The following is a 22,895-nucleotide window of genomic DNA, read 5'->3' as shown; positions in this document are numbered from 1 at the left end:
TGATGCTGGTAATGCTCTGCTCTCCCCTATGGCCCTTTTCTGGCCTTATCCAGGATCTGGCGTGCCCTGTGTGATGGCCCAAGTGATAAAGCTTTAAGCTGTCTCAGCAAGGTCATGCTCTCTCAGAGGAAACCTTCAGCCCATGCAGAGCCTCTTCATACTGGTCAGGGAGAACTGAGCTTTAGTTTACAATCTTTATGATTCTTCACATATCCACACTTCGTCTCCCCACACATGTTTACCCACAACTACGGTTTATGGCCATTTCTCTTCCATCCCAAAATCCTCATGGCAGATACCCTTGAGGAGATGGATCCTGCTGGTGCAGGTTTCTAAAGCTGTGCTATTTTATAGCTGTTCATAGCCTGGTATACTGTGGTTAACTGCTCAGGAGGGGAGAATTAATCTTTTGACAGAGGATCTTTAGAAGCTCTGGGTCTGATGACTTTTTGAAGTGAAGATGCGTTTTTGCATAAACTGAGGATAAAGGATACCATAACATCCCCACTGGTGGGCAAAGTCTAGTGGAAATAAAACAACATTTCATGGCAGGAAAAATGTTGTTGGACAGGAGAAGTGGTAAACCTTTGGAGTTTGAGCAAAGCTGTTATGCAGCTGTAATACTGTAAACTAAGGGTTAAGAAAAGGAAAATATGCCAAAGCAAAGCCAGAGATAAAAGACCACATCATCCATTCAGATTGCAGAAGGGGTAACTCCAGCCATGCCTAGAAGGTAGCCGGACAAAGTATGTTTTTTCCATTAGCTCAGCTCGTGCAATTATGCTTGTACAGAATTACATATTTCTGCACAGTTCTGGCCACAGAAGCCATTTCTTCATGCTCAGACCTGTTTGCAGGAGGTGAAACTGAGCCGGGACATTGGAGCTGCAGAGAAACTCCTAATGAAGCAAAACCGCATGAGGTTGTACTTTGCAGGGGGTGGATGGCTGGATTAGGCGGTATATTAAGTAATCCCCTGGGATATTTTTCAACAGTAATTCATGCTCAGTCATCAAATGTGGAACAGATTAACAGGAGGAGGGGTTGTATATTTCTTGTAAGTCACAATCTTCTTTTATTCTTGACTATCTATGGTGCGATTTTTTTTTTTGAAGTGCTGTTTTTTATGGTTGATTTTAGTGCTGTATGACCCATCGCATATCTAACTGCCAGTATAATTTTCTGATGAATTTATTTGCAACAATACTGTTTAAAAATGGATGCAGAAAATGCAAGGATTAAAAGGAGTAATGTTCAAAAGGTCTTTATTTCTAGCAGACTGGGGCGTCTGTAAACACAACTTTTAAAAATAGGATCTTAATGTTAGCTCCAGGAATCCATATATAGGTGCTCGATGTGTGGCCTGATTTAAGTATATAGCTACTCCATCTGATTGCACAATATCAAGAGATGTTCAGATTTCTGATTCTGATGAAGAGAACAGCTGCTTTAAAGCTGAGCCTGTATAATCTTTTCTCCTATGTGGCTGCAGAGGTTCAGTCTCACCCACTATTATCTCCTTACATTCTGAATATTGAAAAAGAAAGAATATTTTTTATTGTTTTCATTAACCTTCCAGTACAGCCTGGCCTGGGCTACATATGAAAGCATGAAACTATGCCCCTCAGTAAGTCTTCTCCTCAATGCATTTGTTGTAAAATCAAATTCCTGAATACTAATTTCTGAACCTAGTGTACCTGGAAACTTGGTGTTTTGGTTTTCATTAGACTGGATGTTTTGCATGATCAAAATAGGACTTTGGGGGATTTTTAATTCCTCATCCAAGACTTCTAATCCACTGCCTGTCCAGCTGAGCTGCCCCTTCAAATGTGAAGTAGCTGCCTGCGACACTTGGACATTTCCTAAGCGCAGCAGCTATATTCCTGTGCATGTCCAGCCCTGCCCTGATCTGAGCAGCTTGTATCTCACTGCTGCCTCAAGCCAAGTCCAGAAAGCTGATCCAACAGCTCTGGTCATAGCTCACTGGGGATGCGCCGCAGGGAGAGGATGTTTGATAAAAGGCAGTGATGGCCACAGGCTGTGAAAGAGTGGCGGTGGCACTGCACAGACCCCCTCTTAGGGATCTTAACTAACTCTTTAGATTTATACATATAAAAAGGATGTGTTTATGGGTAGAAATCCATTCCTAGAGCCTTTCCTATGCCTTTTGGGCCCTTAAGGACGGGACACTGGCTTCCACTTGCAGCGTTGTGTACTCTTCTGACCGTGCCCTGCCCCAGGCCACTGCCCCTGCTTGAACTGTGCTAGTTAGTGTGCGTTAATTCTGATGAAGCATTATCTAAAGCAACACCCACTGCTCCCCATGACATCTAGAGACAGCAGCTTCTGTTTTGCTAAATAGCCTGAGTTTGTTTATGCGAATGAGAGAGAGTTGACTAAGATTTATTTTAACTGAGTATGACTCAAAGAAGTCAAGAGCCATATGACCAAGAATGTTGTGGTGTTAAACAAGGGTAAAGATCTACCAAAGTACTTTTAGATTGCAATGAATATATTGGGAAATACTAAATCATGCTAGTTCTTGCGAACCATGCTGAAACGAGACTAAGTGGGGAAGCTCGTGCTTGTCGCCAAATACAGGTAATATATAAACTCTGTAAATGTGGAGAAATCATTTGGTTTGTTATGTAAACATGTCTTCATTCAGCAAAGCACTTGTAACAATGTGTTTAAGCCCCTCTGGTGTAGAACAGATGTATTTTCCTGGGGCAAAACATAATTAGAAGTGATAAGCTGAAATTTAAAAAAAATGAAAAATTATATTAAAGTCAGATGGGGATCAAAGGATAAAATATTGTCAATGGCATGGCAGGCTGCACATTAGCTTCTAAGGGAAGTGATAGGCATCTTCTTTTAAATGGAATTCAAACAAGTATTAGAGAGCACAATGCTGGGAACAGCCTGCTATGAGGTGGGGAGATCTTTTGTGAGTTTGCTAATTAGTCTTTTCTTCTTAGGTACTTTTTTTGCTCCCTTGCGTTAAGATGTTCAGCTACTTTCCTTCTAGATATTGCAGAATGTCTATTTTTGTAAATATTTGCTTGCATTTAGTACTTCTATAACTCTAACTGGATTCGTATCTAAAATTATTTGACCTGACATGCAAAAATACTGACATTGTATTTTAAGATTTCTAAATCGAACACTTGGAATCTGTCTGCTTCTATAGTCTCTGTGCGTTATCATGTACTCCGTGCTGTCTTTCCAACAGGAGCCCTGTTTCATTTACAATACAGGACCCACTACCTATTCAGCAGCTCCTCAAAGCTTTGATTTTATCCTTCTTTTCAGTGTTCCTTCTCTTGAAGGACTGATGATGAGGAAAGGGGCTGTGGGGAGCAGGGAGGATGGACAGGGAGTCCATAGGGAGATTTCACAGTGGGGTTTGATTTTGTTTGGGGAATGGGGCAGGATTTATATCAGGACAAGGAATCCCCTTCCACAGCATGCACAAGCACACACTTTTTACAGGAAAGTTGTGGGCTCTGCATGCAGCTGTGCTGGGGGTGGGGGGTGGGTGTATGATGGACGGACCAACATGACCCCATTCCTGGATCCCGTTGTGACTGTGAGCATCTTTTAGAACTCCTTTCCCTTGAAATAAACCTACAGTGTGACCCATGGTCTGTAAGGGGCTCAAAGACACCCAGAGAAGATGATCTTCAGAGAGCTCAGCCATTAAGTGTGAGCAAGTTGCACACAGCGCTGAGCATAGACAAAGGTCTCTCAAAGATTTATAACTTGACCAAATCTGGCTGGAATTTGGTAGGGATGGATGAACATATTCACTTAACAAAGGCCATTCTTCCCTGGTCCCTCAAATCCAATCTGTTACTCTAGGGTATGTAAGCCTGAGATCTGTTTATGGAAAGGACAGATAATTTTGTTTAACATTAGTATAGCAAAGTATACATCCTTTGTTTTAAGCTCAGAAATGTTCAGCATATTTTGCCTTAAATTAAAAATAGGTTAAAAAGCCCAACTCTTTCCAGCACAAAATGTCAGTGCAAATGTTAGTTTGTCAAAGCAATAAACAGCAAAAATTAAGATCCTACAAAGGAAAATTTGACTAACCTTAAAGATGCACACTGCTATTAACCTTCCCCATAACCTAACAAAGAATTGCTCTGAGGGACCTTCCTTTCACCTGCCACAGCTGCAGTGTTCACTGTCGTATCCCAAGGTAAGGGTGATAAACTCCATCTTCACCCCCCAGCCTAGCTATAGTAATATTTGGATTTCATGCATGCTATGTATTGACATCTTCTATTTTATATCCAGTTAAGTAGAAAGCCTTCAAAATACTTAAAAATCACAGTTACAATAAATGAATTTATAAGTCACTCCAATCCAATAAAAATCCAAAGGCTCTGCTGTTCTTACGTGGATGCATAAATTTAAAATTATATGCACTCTAGCCAAGGTGGCCTGAGCTTGGAAGTGCTGCATAGGCTGGCTCAGGACATGGGATTGGAAGTTAGGCTACTCTGGTTTTGTAGTTAAATTCCTAAAAGCAGATAAAAGCACTCTAGTTAGCAGATTCTGGTGAAGAACTATGAAAAGTGAAGACAATAACCCTATCCATTTCTGAATAGCTCTATTAAATGATCAGAAAGAGCTCAGTACCACCTTGTTATCTGCACATGACCTCTCCTGAGGCATCCGTGGCAAAAAAATAAAAAAGAAAGGGAAAAAAAGGACAGATTAAGCAAGTGCCTCAGACTGCTGCATTTGAAAGCAGAGCTTCAGGACAGGGACACTTTCCATAGAGTCATTTCAGGCAAAGGTCACATGTGTGCATATAAAATCATTCCTGAAAGCAGCGCCTTTGTCCCCCAGCTATCTCCCAATGGAGCCATTGTCCCGCCGGGGCAGCTGGCACCCTGACTTCAGCCGCGCTGCATCGGGATCTGAGGCCCAGGGTGGCCAGGCAGCCCCCCGAGAGCTGGCCGGGGGCCAAGGCAGCCCGCGACTTCCCTGTGCAAGCGCATCGGCCAGGAGCCACTGCCGGGGCCAGGGTGAAGGGAAGTTTCCAAGTCAAGCTTCAGTCATGGAGAAAAAAGACCTGCTGGTACGGTAGGCGCATCTTCCCTCCCCTTCCGCCCTGTGTGTTTTTCTGGCTTGTTAAAGTAGTCTTAAATAAATATAATTACAAGCAAAGTCAGGCTATGAAGTAGCATGAATGTGTTTTTGCCAAGTGCAAATTGGATTGGGATTTGGCAAGTTGGAAGTCCTTTCAATGTGCATTCGGGGCGATGTTGGAAGTGCTCTGATTCATAACTAAAGTAGAAAGTATTACTTAATGCACAGAGACGAAAATGTATTTTAAAAACCATAGTAGATCTCTTATAGCTTGTTTTGCTTTCTGAAGACGTCTTCTCTCTTAGCCTTTTTAATATAAACTGCCTTTCATATATATATTGTTACCTTTTAGCAATGTTATAATTGGCATCCAGCACAGGCACAAGCAAGGTATCTTGTGTTTTGTTTGTATTTACCTCCTACAATATTAATATTATGCAAGTACATAATCATGAGTTTAAAACTCCGACATCACTTGGCTTTTGATTTATATTAAAATTTCCAGTGTCTGGAGCTTCACTGGCAAAGTCCTGGGCTTAAAGACAATCTGTCTAGATAAGGTTCCTATTATAGGTATCTCTACCTAAGCCTTTTTCTCCAGAGGAAATATATGGATTTCTTTAATCAGGGCAGTAACACCTCAAGGATCTGTAATTTTTTTCATAATTCCCTATGCCACAAATGTAAAGTGCTGATTAGAGAGGCAAGTTGATAAGGAGTTAATAAAACAGTGCATGCCTTGTAGTTCCCCTCCATATGGTTGGACTCATAATGATTTTGGTTGCTCTGATTTTGAAGTATTAATCATTGGGTCCTTCTTCTGAGTCTCTTTTGCTTCTGATTTGCTTAGATTTTAATTATGATTTGCTTCTAATTACTACTGATCTATGGAAGCTTCCTGTCAGCATGCGTCAGCGCTGTGCAGGCTGCTCCTTATTGCCACCACATCTGTGATGGAAACGCTGAGCTCTGCAAGTTGAAGCAAGGCGCTGACTTGTCAGATTCAAGAATAGAGCATTTCTGTTGCGAAGCAGGTATTGCTCCCTTTCTTCGAAAGACTGTGTTACCGAAGCGGTGTCTGTCTGCAGCTGCCACGAGTGCCCCAGCCCTCCGCGCTGGATGCGCTGTGGGGAGGTGGGCTGGGTGCCAGCAGATTAGGGCCTGGTGGGTAAGGAGAGGTAGCAGGGCAGTGCCTGTACCTAAAAGAAAGAAGAGACTGACTCTGCCCCTAACATTGGCTGCCCACAGGTGACCTGCTCAACTGTTCAGGGATGGCTACGGATATTTTTAGATTACGAAAGAGCTTCTCATGAAGTCTAAGGCTGTAGAAATGTTTCCTCCTAGCAGGTTGGCCTGTATAGGATGTTAAGAAAACAAAACAGTGGTCCATTTGTGTAGCAATATTTATTCTACAAATTCTTGCCTTATTGCAGAGGATGTAATATGATGGTTAAACTATGAGTTTAAAGTCACTACATTGGGGAGGTTTCCAATTATTCATCGAGGATGCCAGCTGAGTTTGAATGCCAGATAGCTAAAGATATGTTAGCATCATTCTTGAAAACTGCAGCTCCTAATAACAGCGCTCACATAGCAGCCTTTACCCAAGGACGCCAAATGTAATCCTTTGACATTAGTTGAACTGAAAGTGGAGGTAATGAATATTTCTGAGAGATGAATGAAAGGTGGCGGCATGAGACTGCCTCTGGCAAGGCTGGGGCTAGCACCACCTCGTCCGAATTCCCATGCGCTATTTTAAGTACTCATTTATGGCGCTTCACCAAATTAATGGGTCGCTTATAGAAACAGAGCAAAACCTGTTATTGGCAACACACCAGTAACACAAACTGGTTTTCATGTGCTTGCAAAGCTGGTGGCATCCTTGACCTCTGCTGCACCTTGCTGGACGAGAGCTTTTGAACCTCCCAGTACTGCTTTCCCCATGCCTCCTGAGCTAGCCCAGCTGGGATGCACCCTCCCTTGGGCTCATCACTGGGTGAAATGATGACTATGTTTGCAGTGTGTTAGACCAAATGATCTCATAGGCTTTCTTTGTCTCAAAACCCATGAAACTGTGTGCGCTCCACACATTTAGAGTAAAGGAGAACAGGGTCACTGTCACTTCAATACACAAAGAAATGTAAACATATTAAATAAATACATATGGGCTCTGTCAGCATCGGAGAACTATTTTGCTGTTGTGTGCTGATTAAATTTCATTGCTTAGAAGTTCCAGTTGCTAGTGCTGTACATGAAAAATTGGCTGAAAAGAGATTAGAAATACGAAATAACAGCAGGTATGCTCAGTTCCTGTCTTCTCGCCCTGAGCCAGACAGAGCTTTTCTCCTATTGCAGATGGACCTTTCTTACATCTGTGACTGGGAGATAAATTGTATCCTCAGATGCCTCCCCTTCTTACACAATTGCTGTCCAGCCACCCTCTTTTCATTTCTGTGGGAGACTTCATGCCCTCCTTCCACTATTTTTATTGTGAGGTACCTCAAATGTTTAATCTATAAGCTTTCTTCTTTACCTGATTTCATAATATCTTGTAGAGATTTTTAATAGGAAGCTGTTGTGGGTTGACCTTGGCTGGCTGCCAGATGCCCATCCAGCCACTCTCTCACTCCCTTTCCTCAACAGGACAGGGGGAGAAAATAAGATGGAAAAGCTCATGGGTTGAGATAAAGACAGGGCGATCACTTACCAATTACCGTCATGGGCAAAACAGACTCGACTTGGGGAAAATTAATTTAATTTATTGCCAAATGAAATAGATTTAGAAAGTGAGAAACAAAAACAAAAGTTAAAACAGCACCTTTCTCCCACCCCGCCTTTTCCCAGGCTCAACTTCACTCCTTCATTCCTGACTCCTCTACCCACCATCCCGGGAGGCATGGGGGGTTGTGACCAGTCCATAACAGCCCCTCTCTGCTGCTCCTTCCTCCTCACACGTCTCCCTGCCCCAGTGTCAGCCCTTCCCACAGGCTGCAGTCCTTCAGGATAAACCCACTCCACTGAGGTCTCTTCCACGGGCTGCAGGGGAATCTCTGCTCTGGCACCTGGAGCACCTCCTCCCCTCCTTCTTCATGACCATGGTGTTTGCAGGCCTGTTCCTCACAGTTTTCCCCTCACTCCTCGCTACCTGCACAGCGTTTTTTACCCTTTCTTCAATACGTTTTACCAGAGGCACCACCATCTTGGCCGAGGGGCTCAGCCGTGTCCTGTGATGGGTCTGTTGGAACCGGCTGGGACCGGCTGGAACCGGCTGTGTCCAGCACGGGGCAGCCCCGGCCTCTCCTCACAGAGGCTGCCCTGCAGCCACACTGCCAGCGTCTGGGCATGGACACCCCATACAGAAGCCTTAAATCTTGACCTCATATTTATAAAAATAATGCACAGTTTTACCTGTTTGTGGACTTTCATCCTCTGATCTTCTGTTTCTGTGTATTTTTTGGCTATTTAAAGTTTTTAACCTGAAAGCCTTCTCGTTTTGGAAGTTGTCTCTGGCTTTGCTATCACTCACCTCTTCATTGGCTTTTGTTTTTTTGTTTGGTTGGTTTTTTTGAGGAGTTCTTGGGAATTCATCCTTCAACATAACCTTATTTTTTCCTCCCATGTAATCTGGTGAGAAGCCTGCACATCATATGTGGATCACGGCCAGAGTTGTTCCTACCATTCTTCTCCTAAACCCTCCCTCCCATGGCAGCTACCTCTCATCCCCTTTACTGCAATTTCCCATTTTATTCTCTAAACAGCAATTTATTTCTTGCTGCTTGTTAAATAGCATGTTCGGCTGAGGTCCTTGCTCTTATCCCTGTGGTGCTCAAAGAACTTGGGATATATGAACTGTCCCAGGTAATACCACTTTGTTCATAGAGGCTCTTTGATCTAATGCCAAATTTCAAGCTTCTGGCTGTGTATTGGCACGTGTCGAAATGCAGGTAGCTGTAGGGACAAGGCAGGGCGTGCTTTCTAGGCTACTGGGCCACACGTGCTTAGCCAGGACTAACCCGTGAGGAGGTGTTCCCAGACAGGTCCATACACTTGTGTTTACACACAAGCCATCCCACCAGGTCATTCTTTTGCCAGACACGGATAATTTGCAAGGGGGAAATGTGTGGAGTGGAAGAAAGGATGCTTTTACAGCTCTGTCCATGCTGTAGCAAAAGTTGTCAGAGTCAGCGCAGGCAGGACATCTCTGAACAGGCTCCACAGGGAATCACTCCAGGTTTTACAGAGAGCCCTGTGCAAATCTGGGACAGGATTTGGACACTTCCCTCAGCACTTTGCAAACAGCATAACAAAGCAGAGGGGAGGAATACAACCTAGGGACACCCCATCCCACACCCTGTGTTTTCAATGACTTGACTCCAGCAGCTCAGCTCTGCAGAATTGCTCCAAACTGCCCTATTTAAATGCGAGTCCTTGAGACTGGAGAGATTTTGATGCAGCAGGATGCACCAGCACTCTTGATAAATAGCAATAAAAAGGACAAAGACAATAAAGTGAATTTCAAGGTAGAACTTACTATCTTCAGAGTATTTGCTCACCTACTGCTGTATATTTCCCCTTGCAGAAAAAGCTTTTTAGTCATATTAGCTGTATGTCCCTGGAGCTGTTGATGAATATGACAGGTTGAAAACCTTTTCCAGCCATGGCAGGAGAATGAGGGAATGGGCCAAGGGACGGTGGGGGTTACTGGAGCTGGGACAGGATGGTGGTGAGGAACCCATGTTGTTGCAGCAGCAGAGGGACCGGGGGATCAGCCCTGCACCAAATTCAGTGTTGGGGCTACAAAAACTGGCACAGAGGAACTCTGATTGCAACTGCAAGGACTGTAACAAATTGCAACCCCTCTGGCAGCACCAGTCCATGGTTTGGTGTTTCAGCATCGGCCTCAGATGTGAGTGGGATGGTGGAAATAGGCCTGGCCCTCATCTGTATCAGGATCAGTGAAGGATGTTGGGTGCAATACTTAAAGACTTCATAAGCTGTATAAAGAAAAAACAGGATTTGGTTCAGCCACCTTTGGAAAAAGAAGAGTATGAGATTGTGGCTGTGGTCTGGTACCTGCAGCAGGTGACATTAGAAGGATGTGGCTCAGCCCAGGAGAGTTACGGTTTCCTCAGTCATTTTGGGTATTCCTTAAGGCTTTCTTTGCACCCCTAAAAGGAATTTTGTCTGAGACAATCAAAAACATCCTGTGGATGAGAAAAATGGTCACTACAAGGGGGTGAGGAGAAAATGTCCTGATGAAAAACCACTTTGTAGGTAATTTAGTTGCTATCACCTGTAAATGCTTGCTTTCCTTTCTTTCCATGCTGAGGCTGCACAGCTAAGGTGGCAGTGAAGACAATAGGCAAACCCCAGACAAAGTCACCCCTCCCAGGTGGGACAGAGGGAAAGGATGCTGCTATAAAATTGGGTGAAATTCCCTTGGAGCTGATGGCCCTTCATTCAGGATAAATGTAAGAAGCCCTTAAGTGCCTCTTGGATATCGAAAACAATAGGATTCCTTTCCCTGCTCAGGGAAACAGCATTTTTTGGTACATTCTCTGTAAACGACAGGATTGTACCCAAGAATCACTTGATGCCACAATCTGAGTCCTCTCTTAAAGAAACAACCTGAAGGGTCCCAATCTCAGCTGGCTGCCAAGTCCAAAAGGATTAATTACTCAGGTCATTTGTGCTTGACCAGATAAATTCAATACACCTAAATAGGCTCTAATTTTTTCATGTTCCTTAATGTATATTGGACTTGTGGGGTAGAGTACAGCTGAAACAGAGCATTAACAATAGAGCAGAGATCACAAGGATGCTTTCCTCCCGCCAAGCCCCACAACAGAGGGAACAAGAAGGAAAGATTCTCCTTTGGAATCTCCAAAACTCTGTTGTCCTAATATATTTTGTCTCTTTTCACCCCCAACACTAAGATGTCTTTTTATGCCCTTCCATTGCTCTGCCCAGCCAACGCAGCATTCCCCACAGATGGTAGGAGATGGCTGTGACAGTCATGGGATACCGGGCACCATTCATCTACCATGCTGTCCTGGCAGTTGCTGCTGGCAGCATCACGCCTGGTTTATTTGCTGAAGCTGCCCCCTCTCCAAAAGCCTCCCACGCCTCTGCCCTGTGCCCCCTGTCCTGCAGTCTGACCTCACTTCCACCTGCCCTTATGCAATGGGGCTTTGGAGTTGGCTTATTTGTTTTACTTATAATGCATCAGAGTAGGAAGCAAGGAAAGCAGAAGCTTTCCTAGTGTCATTTTTTTAATCCAATACCTCTCAAAACCATGCTGAATTATCTGCAGAGGCAAGCAGATGCTTCGGCAGGCTTAGGCTGCCCACAAGCAGGGGTATGAACATGAGGTTATAGTCCAATACTCATTTTCAAAACAGCTGTCATGGCTTAAGCTACCACAGAGGAAGCTTGTTTGTGCTCCTGCTCTGTCTCAGTGCAAAGAGAACCTGGTTTGCCCCAGGGGTAGGGGTACTTCTCTGCTGACTTCAGCTGTCACCTGAAGATATTGCTGCTCCTTGCCTGTTTCCATCATCCATCCTGGCTTCTTTACCCAAAGGGGTTTTTTTAAAGGTGATTTAATCATAGCGTTCCTCAGCACCAGGCTGGAGGACAATCACCCAAGCAGTGAAACGCCTACAGTCAGTGTGGTGCAGCGGAGAGGGAGAAGCAGTCGGGCTGGGCAATTCCTCACCCAAAAGGATGAAACGTTGAGTTTGCACACCTGAGCAGGGACAGCTGGCACTGGAGGCCTTTCCTTCAGCTGGCAAAGCTATTGCTAGAAAAGGAGTGTCTCCACTCTCTTCACCAGAGCAGTAGTTTACTCAAGTCCTTTTTACATGGGTTAGATCAGACATTGCCTTCAAAGGTGTTTGGTTGCAGCATCTTGGAGAAGGGGGAGGAATGGACAGTGAAAGGACACTAAATTAAATAGTCCCAGCTGTTTTGCAGGCTCTCTGTGGATGCCCAGGAGCATCTGTCTCTGCCCTGAGAAACTTCAACAAACATAATTTGAAGCTGACTTTAGTCTTGTCTGCTGTGAAAAAGAGATTTACTGGGGTGGGGAGCCTTCTGTGAAGGCTGACCAAAGCAGAGCTGCTTTTGGTTTACAGCAGTCAGCAATCACTAAACCAAAGAACCTATTATTTCTGAAAATCTTGTGTTGCTAGATGAAAAAAAAAAAAAGTTAAACAAAGCTTAACTCAGTAAGATTATTTGCTTTAAAATATTGAAGAAATCTATCAATATTTAAGTGGCCAGAGTTTCACTACAGTCTACTTGTTCAATCCATTAAAAAAATGCTTCTTTACTCCTTTCCAAAGTTTTATGCTGAAAAGGTGAAAGAAGTATTTACTTCAAAAAACCCCTGATAATCCTTATGCAAACCCATGCTAGCACAGGATTGCATATTTTTGATTTCTAGCACTTTCCTTCTTTTTTTTTTTATATTGAATTCTTGCAGAGCTTGAAATTCATTCAGTTTCACATTATGATATGGGTTTTTTAAAAAAAATCCAGCAAGGGATTGCATTGTTTTGTTGTTGAAATGTTGCTTATACTTTTCTCACCTGTAGAAAACAGGAGTACTGTTCCAACAGGATGTTTTTCCCTTTGTATTTACTTCTGTTATCTTTGCACTTGCCTGTAATCTGAAAAAAAAGCTGGCATTCGACTAAAGTGGTGCTGACACGGTTCAACTTAGGAAAATTTGTGAAGCTGGGAAAGTGGCCCATCTGTCCAAAATGACCTAAGAAGTAATATGCAATTGTTTTACACTTTTGTGCTTTGCCCTTGAAACAGGCAGCAGCAGATGCATGTTAAGAAATAGGGAGAGCTGAGCGTATGCTGCAGTGACACTGCTCCCCTGGGAGTAGCAGAGAGTTGGGGGGCAGAGAAGAGCTTGTCTGTGCTCTGCCCTCCGCTCCCCTGGCCATGGGATGCTGCTTATTTACAGGACCCGGCTTGGGGTTCGGAAGCGGTAGCAGTTTGCAGCTCACTGTGTCTCACAGACACGCTGCTTCCAGGGCTGAGGACCAGAGCGGGGAACTCATCCAACTGCAAAATCTGTCAGAGGCAGGGGAATTTTTTAACCTGTTTTGAGTTGCAGTGTCGCCCTAGGAATAGTTGCTCGGGGTGAGAGGGGTAGAAGTGATGGCAAGGACTGTTCTGAAGGAAAAGGGCAGAAAATCCAGTTATTTCCAAGTTAATCAAATACCTCTGAACAGCTGGGGATAGCTTAAGCTTGTGTAAGTTATAAAGATGTGTCTTTCAACTATGAGATAAATGAGCACCCCCAAAGGGGGTTGCAGATGGGACTAAGTTTGTGACAGTGTTAGTTGTGTCCTCATTTTATGCATTTTTCTTTGAGCAAAAGCCTGTACAGTTCATATTGTATCCTCCTCCACATAAGTGTTCATGGGGCCACTCAGTGAATCAGATAAGGCAGCTTTTGATAATTGTTATTTTTCTTTTTCAGAGGACACCTCTTCCTCATTGGCTGTCCTACTTTCTTCAGGATTTTTTTTTTAATAGAGTATTTCCTTCTCTTTATGCTGGAGTGATTGCATTTAGTGGTGCAGTCTTGCAGTCCTTATGCAAATAAAATAGCTGGCACTTGAATCGGACTTGTGTTCATGTCTTAACTGCAACACTGCCACAGCCTGTTCTATGTTCATGCATTCATTTACTGTGCCAAAAAAAGCTTTCATAGGTGCAGACACTTATAGGTCACCATAACAGCAGCCAGTTCTTCACTCTTGAGATGCCTCCTTATGCACAGAAACAGGAGGAAAACGTGCCCGCGTGAAGGCATGTCCCTATTTGTTGTGGGGGAATCCTGTTTCCAGTCTGAGCCTACTTTGCGTTTTCCCTGGAAGAAATATTGGTGCTGCAGAGCATGGATCTCCAAAGCCTCAACTGCAGGCAAGCTGAGAACAAAATTCCTAGTGACATATCTCTTTAAACAGAAATCAAATAAGATTTTGCTATTTAGAAAGTATCAGTGGGGTTTTTTAGATTAATAAGAGGAAAAATATTAATTAAAATACTTCTTTCCTGATCCAAGTACCAAAAACATTTTAAAAAAAGACATTTCAAACAAACAAACAGAAACTTTTGTTTGGCAAAGAAAACAAACTCAAAGTAAACAAACCAGTATTAATTATATCCACATTTTACGTGTAGGGAAGAGATTAGCACTTGGAAATTTTTTAATCATATCCAAGCCTTGAGCTTGAAAAGTGTGCCAAAATAGAGTTTGGGCTGAGGGTAAACGTGATTAAGTAAGAGAGATATGTCACAGGATTATTGTAGAAGTCCCCACAAGAAGTTTTATATACCCAGGAAATTCAAAGCTAATATTCTACTGAGAAAGGTAAAGAATGGTACAGGATGTACATATAAGTTACACAAAGAAACTAGGAACATGACTTGAAGTCTAGAAAACCTGCTTTATTGCATCTTTAAGTAGCTTTCCCATCTTTGTTTCTGTTTTGTTATTTTTCTTTTTTAGCTTTAACTCATTGTTTCTAAAGGGCTGTGGTTTTTGTAGGACAGAATAGATTGTATCACCTGTAAAATTCAAATAAATTAACAGTGATTGTGTGTGGCACATGCAAGGCACCATGCAAGGCCATTGAGACCTCCAGACTACTGTTAGGCGGTAGGTGGGTGATTTTCACACTACTAGAAGCCTACATCTCTTTTAAAAAGATGGATTTAAAGCTGTTGATGGTTACCTGTGAGACCTGTCACCATCTCAAGCAGTGGAAAGCAAGGATGAGGACCTGAAGAAATACTTAGCCTCTCATGAACTGCATTAAAACCACAGATGGGCTCTCTGGCTCCATGGTTCACTCATTCATATCCTCCATGAAGAAGTGATTTTTCATCATGGAACAGTTTTTATTCTGCAGCATACTAGAATTTTTATATATGATTATCTCAAGAAATATAGTTCTGAACTCAGTGCATTTTAGCGAAGTACTTGTGCTGCTTCATAATAATAATAACATTGTCCAGAAACTGAATTGGGAAAGCGTTAGTTTCTTTGAAGGTGATGAAGGTATACATGTTGGGCCAGTGTTAATGCTGTTGCTGTCATGTGTACAATTCACAGGGAGAAGGGTAATAACCTGTGCTGGTACGATTGGTTTATTAGCTGGGAGGAGAGAGACAGGCATTCAGGCACTCAAAGCTTTCTTCAGGACACTGAAAACTTCTCTCCCTTTTTCAGCTAACCTAGCTGTTCTGATAAAAGACATGATCTCGCTTATAAACCTTGCTCGGCTGGTGTGCAGGCACAAATGGTGATTGCATGTGTAGGGTACACTTGAGCTAAGGCCCTTCCACAGCCATCAGAGGCAGCTCCAGGAGCTGCAGCGCTATCACCAAATCCACAGCCCTCTTTTAGCCACTGAAGCTGTTGTACCTGATGTGGGGTGTGGGATAATTTATTTCTTTACTGCATCATGCCCTCCTTTTTTTCCACCAGGCTACTCACCTGGGTTTCAGTCCTCATCCCAGTGAGTACACAAGTGTTCTACATGAGGACTCAGGTCCTCCCTTGGCTGGCGGTTCCTCTTCTCTCTCTGGGTAGGCAGAACATGTAGGCTTAGTTTCGGACAGGTGTGCACCAAATACACCTGTGTTTTGTGCAGGACATGTGGTTTGGTAGCTGTTCTGGGAGAACACTTTCAGGAGGGTGAGGTGAGAAGGGATGCGACGTGCTTCGCTGGTCATCCTCAGTGAGGTTTGGACTGGATCTGGGTGCTCGCTTCCCAGCCCTGTGAATCCCACAGGCATTATGCAGGGTACTCAGAAATGTTGATGGCCCTATATGTGCCTAAGGCACTTGGTGCCTCAGGGGTTGTGCTGCAGCAAACTGCAATTTTGAAGACTTTAAGTTGTCTATGATTGTCCCTGAGGGTCTGGCACCCCTTCATGGATCTTTCTGGTCAAGAAAGTCATCCTCAGCACACTCCTCCAGTGCAGCAGGCGCTATAGTTTGCATACCTTTCCCCTCAGGGCGGTGATGAGCAGACAGATAATTGGTGACTGTTAGTCAAGCCTCAAGGTGCTGTCAGGTGGTGTTTTGAGGCACTGCGGTGAGGACAGTGTACTTTCATGAGCACAGCCTGGTTTGTGGGTCTTCCTAGTGTCATGAGGTAGCAGCAGGCATGGCGGTGCAGCTCCTTACCAGTCGGTCCTGTGCCCTCTGCCAGGGAAATTGCCTTCTTGACAAAATACAGTTTTCCCTGTGTAAGAGAAAAAGATGCTTGCAGAAGCTTCTGCAACTTTCACGTGTTCTAAAGCGCAAGGAAGGGATGGTCTGACCCTTGCCTATGCTAATATCTTCTTGTCCTCTATATTCTGCCTACCCCCTTAATGCATCCATGTGAACATCTGTGTCCTTTCCTATCCTTTATGATCAGATCATAATTTTTTGTTTCCCAGTCAGCTTGCCGACCATTTGAAATCTGTCACTTGCTGGAACGTTTTGCCTCCATCAGGTAAGGAGGATTTCTCAGTGACCCCGTTTTGAGGGTTTCAGTGGTACTCTTGCAAACTGAGCAGATAACAGGTCCCTCATCCTTCAGCAACTCGGTATTTTTTCCTGCATACCCAGGCTGTACAGTCACATTTCTGGGCTCCTGTATGTGGCTGTAGCCTGGATTCTGGGCTGATCTCTGCTGAGGGAGTCCTCACTGCTGCCCCTGGCTGGCTTTGCTATCCTTTTGCTGCCCTTGCCCTCACACTCTCGCTTTCCCTTCCTTCTACACCTCATTCATCAGTCACTGTGCTGGCTGAGTGCCAAAGATATTTGGTTTTGGTCTATAAAGTCCTATAAAAATATGGTTTAAAGTCCTTTATACACAGGAATCAGCTCTTCTTGTTATATTGTGCCTCTTTGGTTTTGCTAAAAACCCTCAGGGTGTTTTCAGCGAGGTACCCACATCTTCCCATGTTCGCTTAGGCTGCTGGAAGCTTATTTGGTTTCACAGTGCTTGTATCTGAGGAGGCTTGATGTGGATACTGCTCGAATTTCTGTAGTTTATGAAAAGGTTTTGTTCTTTGAAATTGCTATTTCATCAACCTGGCTAACCGTTTTTCTTGGCCACAACTATATGTGGAAGCTGTGTTTGGAGGTGTGAGAGCTCTGGGACAATTTGGAGAAGTCCTTCACCTTTCTGCCTTTCATACTGCTGTCAAGCGTACTGGAAGATTTCATCCTAGTCCCCCAGTCACCCAATGTGGCTGCATCCAGCATCCAGTGCAAAGCGGAGATGAGTAGCTAAAAAGGCTCATTTCTCTAGAGTCCACTCCATCCCCAATCTCTGACTCAGCCAATATACTTGATTTCTCTGCATTTTCTTTTCTTAATAAAAAAACTGGTCAAGAAAAATCAGTTTTATGTAAGAATGTATATATTGTCTTTCTTATATTAACTCTGTAGAAGAGCAGAACAGGAATGCTTGTAACTGTGGAAATGTTAAGGAATGAACTTCTCGTGAAGTGTCACCTAGTGGCTGGTTGGAAGTTTTGCATCCCGAGTTAAATAGTAATCAGTATGATCATGTCAAGCCATAAAAGCCAAAGGCTAATTCTTATGCACCATAACTGATGAAGAGGCATTTCTTATTCTGTTGATCTTGTTAAAATTCCTGTTTAGCGTGTTTCATTTAAGCCCTAAAACTTGCACTGAACCGCTGCATTCTTGGGCCAGAAATACGTTGTTTCAGCTTTAGTCTTTCCTGTTCTGATGAGTAAAATGGCAATCAATTGCTAAAAAAGTTAATTGTCAGGGATCCCAGCAGTGAAATCTTGCCTGAACAAAATCATTGGACCTTGTTTATGCTAATAAGTTCCTTGTGCATCTGTGGGGTGGCTTCAGGCAGAATCCTTGTGACAAAAAGATGATTGTGCATCTGAGTATGCGGTCAGTTCAGAGCTACTGGAAAATGTGTCTTACATAACACATATGAAAAAGATTAGCAGTTTCAGCATCGTCATCATCTATAGTTCTAAAGGATTTTACAAAGGAGGTTAATTAATATAATATACTTGTAACACAGACCAGGAAACATAAAATGAGCTCCTCTATTTATGTGAAATTGTGCAGTTTACAAGCTCTGGAGAGGTTACATGAATGGAAAAATGAAATATGTATTTTCAAATCAGTAGAAGTCATCCATCATGCTGTGTTTTTTGGTTTTGTTTCTTGCTTTATTTTTCTGGGTGGCCATTTTTAACTTATGTAGGAACTTTCTTTCAAAAAAACTGAGCACCTGTGCATTAGGAAGATATGCAGAACAGCAAAAGCTCAGCATCTCTGAAAATGTGGCTGGATGTATTGGCTTGGGCACTCAAAATTGGCCACCAGATTTGAAAATTCCATTGTGTTTTACCTCAGTCACTCAGTGACCCGAGGGTCCCACGCTGGAGGAGAGCTTGGGGCTGCTGATTTCTCTGTTTTGCCCATGAAATCATGAGCTTCATTAGCTGAGATACATAGGCAACACTGTTGAGCGATTTTATTTGCGACACCTTTCGTTACCCTTCTGCTGCAGTCACACACTGCTGTACTTAACCTAGTACGTGCGGGTGAAGTTGTTTAACGACAGGTATACCGGAGACTAAGGGTGAAGAATTTTACAGGAACAGCTAGTAAAAATTTTGGTGATTACTTTTCTCCAGACCTCTATGCACAGTTTTTTTGCTAGAAAAACTTTGCCTATTACAACCTATTTCATTTTCAACCCAGCTAGCGATGAAGTGAACATTAGATGGGTCTTGACTTTACAATCCTGGTCTGTGCAAGGGAGAGGAATGTGTTGTCCTGGTGTAGCTAAGATGTAGGGCTTCTCAGGCTAATTACATATCCCTGAGGCTTGCAGTGGAAAGATGCAGCTGCACAATGGAGCTACTTTTGGTTAAGACACTGCATGAAAAAGGATCAGCTCCTAGCAAAGGCTGGCAGGCTGGCAAGAGGTGGGTCGCAAAGAGGCGGGCTTTTTACCCTCTGCCCTGTAAAGCTACAAGGTGGGGAAGGAAAGATATTGTTGCAGGTAAAAGGTGCCTCTGAACAAAGCTCAAAATTGTATGTGTTTAAGATTGCTGGATAGTTTAAAGAAGACTGTACTGTGTTTCTTAATGCCAGTATAGAATATGGGACAGGTCCCAAGGGAAGCTCAGCCCATCTGAGAACTTACAAAACTTAACTCTGTCCCTTTAAATGTAATTGTTAGTAAACACTTAAATGAAAGAAGCTTTCATCAGAGAAAAAAAGTGGCAAACTACACTGGTAAGTAATCTGCCTTGGCAAATAATATTTAAGCCACCGATTTGAACCGTAACTCTGCTCAGCATTATCATTTGCCTTGTGAATAGAAGCGCTTACCCAAACAGCCGAGCTTTCTGTTGTCGATGAAAATGGGAAAATGTGGGGCAGAGGGAACGTGTCACTTCCCTTCCTTTCTGGAAGTCTGCGGTTTCCAGCTATTCAGATAAAACTGCTTGCCTTTCCATCGCTCCGAGCCTTGCACCGCCACAGCAGCACGGGAGAAGGGAGTTGAAAAATAACCCCGCGCTCTGAAGGTGTCCCCAGTTTGGGGGTTTTCTGGGGGGGGGTGGAGACGGGACGGGGGGACGGGACTCTGCTCTGCACCCCGGTTAGAAAATTCGGGAGCACCCTTGGGGAGCGAGGCGGGCGCCCCAGCTCCCGAAGCCCACCCGGCCGTCCCGAGGTCGCCCGCCGGGGCTGCCTGCTCGCCCCGCGCCCACCGCGCTGCGACGCCGGGTGACATTCGAGGGGGGGTGGCATCGGGGTTTCTTCATCTCGCAGCTCCGAGCGAGCTCCCCCCCGACCAGCACCCCCTTCTCCGAGCCAGATGGAGACGCATTTGGTTTCTCTTTTAACCATGTTACTTTTGCGAGGAGAATAAAACGAGCAGGAACAGCTATTGGCCGCAGCAACACAAGAAAGCGCTGCTTTGCCAGAGGAAACCACATAAAAGCGTGCGTGTGTGTGTGTGTGTGTGTGTGGTGTGTGTTTGGGGGGAGGGCACAGCGAGGGATGATGCCTGGAGCTTCTTGCACTCGGAGCTGCGATTTGTGAGTGAAACATGATGAAATCACCCCCTGGACAAATCACACGAGCCTGTCAACCTCACCAGGTGGGATTACTTGTAGCTAATAGCCCGAACTCCCAGAGCAAACAGAGCTCTGCGCTCCCTATAAAGAAAAGGCGAGGGTGCCGCGCAGGCTTTTCAAGAATTCTCTAGTATGGCTAAGAAGGGCTGCGTCCACTCGCACCAGGTAGGGGACGAGAGGAGAGGAGCGTGTTTGCTTTTAAAGGAGGAGTAGCCCGGCTCTCCTGAATAAGTTCCTACAAAAAGGAGCGTTTCAGCTTCAGAGAGAGATGTTTTATTCATAAACCCCTTCTGGTTTGCGTTCCTCTCCAACGGTGACGCTGTCAGCTGCTGCTCCGGTGATGGGAACTGCGGCGCTGGGGAGCTCAAATGTACAGAGGACCATCTCTGCCCCTTAATCGTAAAGCTCTTAGCTCGGAAGCCCTGCTTTTTTGCACGGTTTGCTCACTTTGCCGTTTTGCTTTTGCAGGTTCTATCTTTATTTGCTTTTGCCTTTGGAGTAAATGTCTGCATGGGATTTACGACGAATCGATTTAGGAGATCGGAAGAATGGGATGAGGGCCCGGTCTCAGGTACAGTAACGGGCATAAATTGTGCATCGCGATACCCTTATGTTCTATACCGTGGGCAGAAACCACTCCTACTCCGAAACAGTAGTTTGCTTGTTCCTTTTCCCTCTAGGATACAGAGAAAAATAAATAACTCGCCGAGCCCGAGTCAGTTGACCTTTGGGACTCACCTATAGGTCTCCTATTTACTTAAACTTTTGCTCTGTGTGCATGTGACTATGGAAAATCTAGCTTATTTTAGGACTGAGCGCTGTCAGTCTCACAGGGACCGGTCTCATCAGCTCCTACGTAGCATTTGCCATGTTTTGTGCTCCGCACAGTTCCCTTCCAGAGCTAAGAGAAACGCCACCGTGGGTTTAAGGGTACTGGTTTTATTTTGGTAGCTGTCGAAGCGGTTTCTAGAAACTCGATTAATGCTTTCAAGAGGCGCTGGTGAGAAAAGCTTTGGGGATTTCTGTGGCTCCTGAGGTCATGCTGGTTTGTGAACAGCAGACGGCAGACATCTGACGGCGGCGAGGGCCGGGGAGAGGAGAGCAGGTGTTCGCCCAGATGTGCTCTCACCGAGCCCTCTGGTTTTTCTTTCACCTCCTACTTTTTTCTCGGGAGGAAAGCAAGAGTATGCCACAGAAGGGACTGTTGTTTGTCTTCTGGGGCAGTATTGGGTTTTGTGAGCTCAGGCATAGTCCAAGTGGAAAAATATATAAAATGGAAAACTAGGCTTTTTTTTTTCTTTAAGAAGAAAAAAAAAAAGGGCAGGCTTGACTTGTGTCTCTGTTCCTTCCTTTGGCAGGAGAAAGGAGACCTGTGGTCATTGACTTAGCGCTGGTTAATATAACTGAAGTGAAAGGGTTCATTTGCAGTGCCTGTCTGTAATGATAGCTTGTGAATTTTAATTATAAAATTGTTTACCGTGGCCAGAGTTTGTTGTGTTCCTGGTAATGTATCTGTGTCCTTCTCTTCCCCGTCTTTCAGTCTTTCACAGGAATTGGTGTCTAATCACAGCCACGATCGGGGCTGCTAATGACTGAGCAGAGGCATTTTAGGTGATCAAAAAGATAGCAGCTGTTGCTTTTGATCTTTATATAACAGTAAAAAAAATTGCTTGAAAAACTAATTTATTTCTCTTTCTACCTTCTGGTACGTTAACTGTAGAGCAGTTGCGTAGTGTGTGTGATAGTGACGTGAAGGATTTGCATTTCATGTCTTCCAACACCCGACTGCCAGTTGCTTTGCTTTCACTGGTGACCGTCTAAGCTTTAGGGCAGGGCTGCTCAGTTGATTTTTACTGAAGTCCCAAAGGTCTGATATTGGGGACCCGTTGCAGCTGGTCAGTGCCAACTCTGGTGAGCCAACCAGCACTGTTCAGCACCCCCAGGGCTGGGATCAGGAGCCGCACGCCGTTTCCAATACCAGGAGGTTTATCTCAGCATTCCAGAAAAATAGGAAGAAATACAGGATCTCTTGCAAGAGGGCAGGAGGTGGGGTACTTTTGGCAGTCTATTGAGAATTTGCTTACAGGTGGGCTTGGACCAGCACCTGGCATTGAAGTAGTCCAGTCCAGGGTGCAACAACGAGAGACTGAAAAGTAACAGAGGGTTTTGTTCTCTTCTGTGTTTACATAGCTTGGTTACTATTATTGCAGTTAAAAAAAAAATAAAAATCTGATAGCAAAGAATAAAGTATTATAGTCACACCTGTCTAAAGGAGAAAGTAAAAAGTTGCACTGCAGAGGTGCTTTTCTTAAACTAAAAGCACTATGATCAAAGAACCTATTTAGGCTCTCCTAATCTCATGACTTCCAGTTAAACTTCATGAGAAGTCTAGTGCAATGAAATAGCCAGAATAAAATATTAGTATAAATTATTTTCCAACTTCACTTTGCCTTGGCTTATTTATTTCCAAGTTTCTTGGTGTTTAGAGTTAATTATTTTGTATTGATAAAACACTCACCTTACCAACCACTACTGTATAGACCAATTTGTTTTTTCTCCAGAGGTATGTCATGATTGTAAGCAAATTTCAGTTTTCATCTAGCATAGAACTCCTCTACGAG

The 22,895-nt window shown here is 44.0% G+C and overlaps 1 protein-coding gene across 6 annotated transcripts in view; it reads left to right on the top strand.

Annotated features, from left to right (window-relative positions):
* Window positions 1–839: 839 nt before the first annotated feature.
* ENPP2 (ectonucleotide pyrophosphatase/phosphodiesterase 2) overlaps window positions 840–22,895 on the top strand; it is a 77,707-nt gene continuing 55,651 nt past the window's right edge. For 2 of the 6 annotated variants that reach the window (XM_075023860.1, XM_075023859.1), the window contains exons 1-2: window positions 20,337–20,439; window positions 20,743–20,845. In XM_075023860.1, coding sequence (XP_074879961.1) covers window positions 20,407–20,439; window positions 20,743–20,845 — 136 coding nt within the window. In that variant the 5' untranslated portion in view covers window positions 20,337–20,406. Of the gene's footprint in view, window positions 1,058–19,627; window positions 19,720–20,160; window positions 20,298–20,336; window positions 20,440–20,742; window positions 20,846–22,895 lie in introns of those variants that run through there. The other 4 variants (XM_075023856.1, XM_075023857.1, XM_075023861.1 and 1 more) reach the window with 4 other exon arrangements.

The sequence above is a fragment of the Buteo buteo genome, chromosome 3, assembly GCF_964188355.1.
Source record: "Buteo buteo chromosome 3, bButBut1.hap1.1, whole genome shotgun sequence".
Classification (NCBI taxonomy): Eukaryota; Metazoa; Chordata; class Aves; order Accipitriformes; family Accipitridae; genus Buteo; species Buteo buteo.
This window is presented reverse-complemented; position numbering and strand designations above follow the sequence as displayed.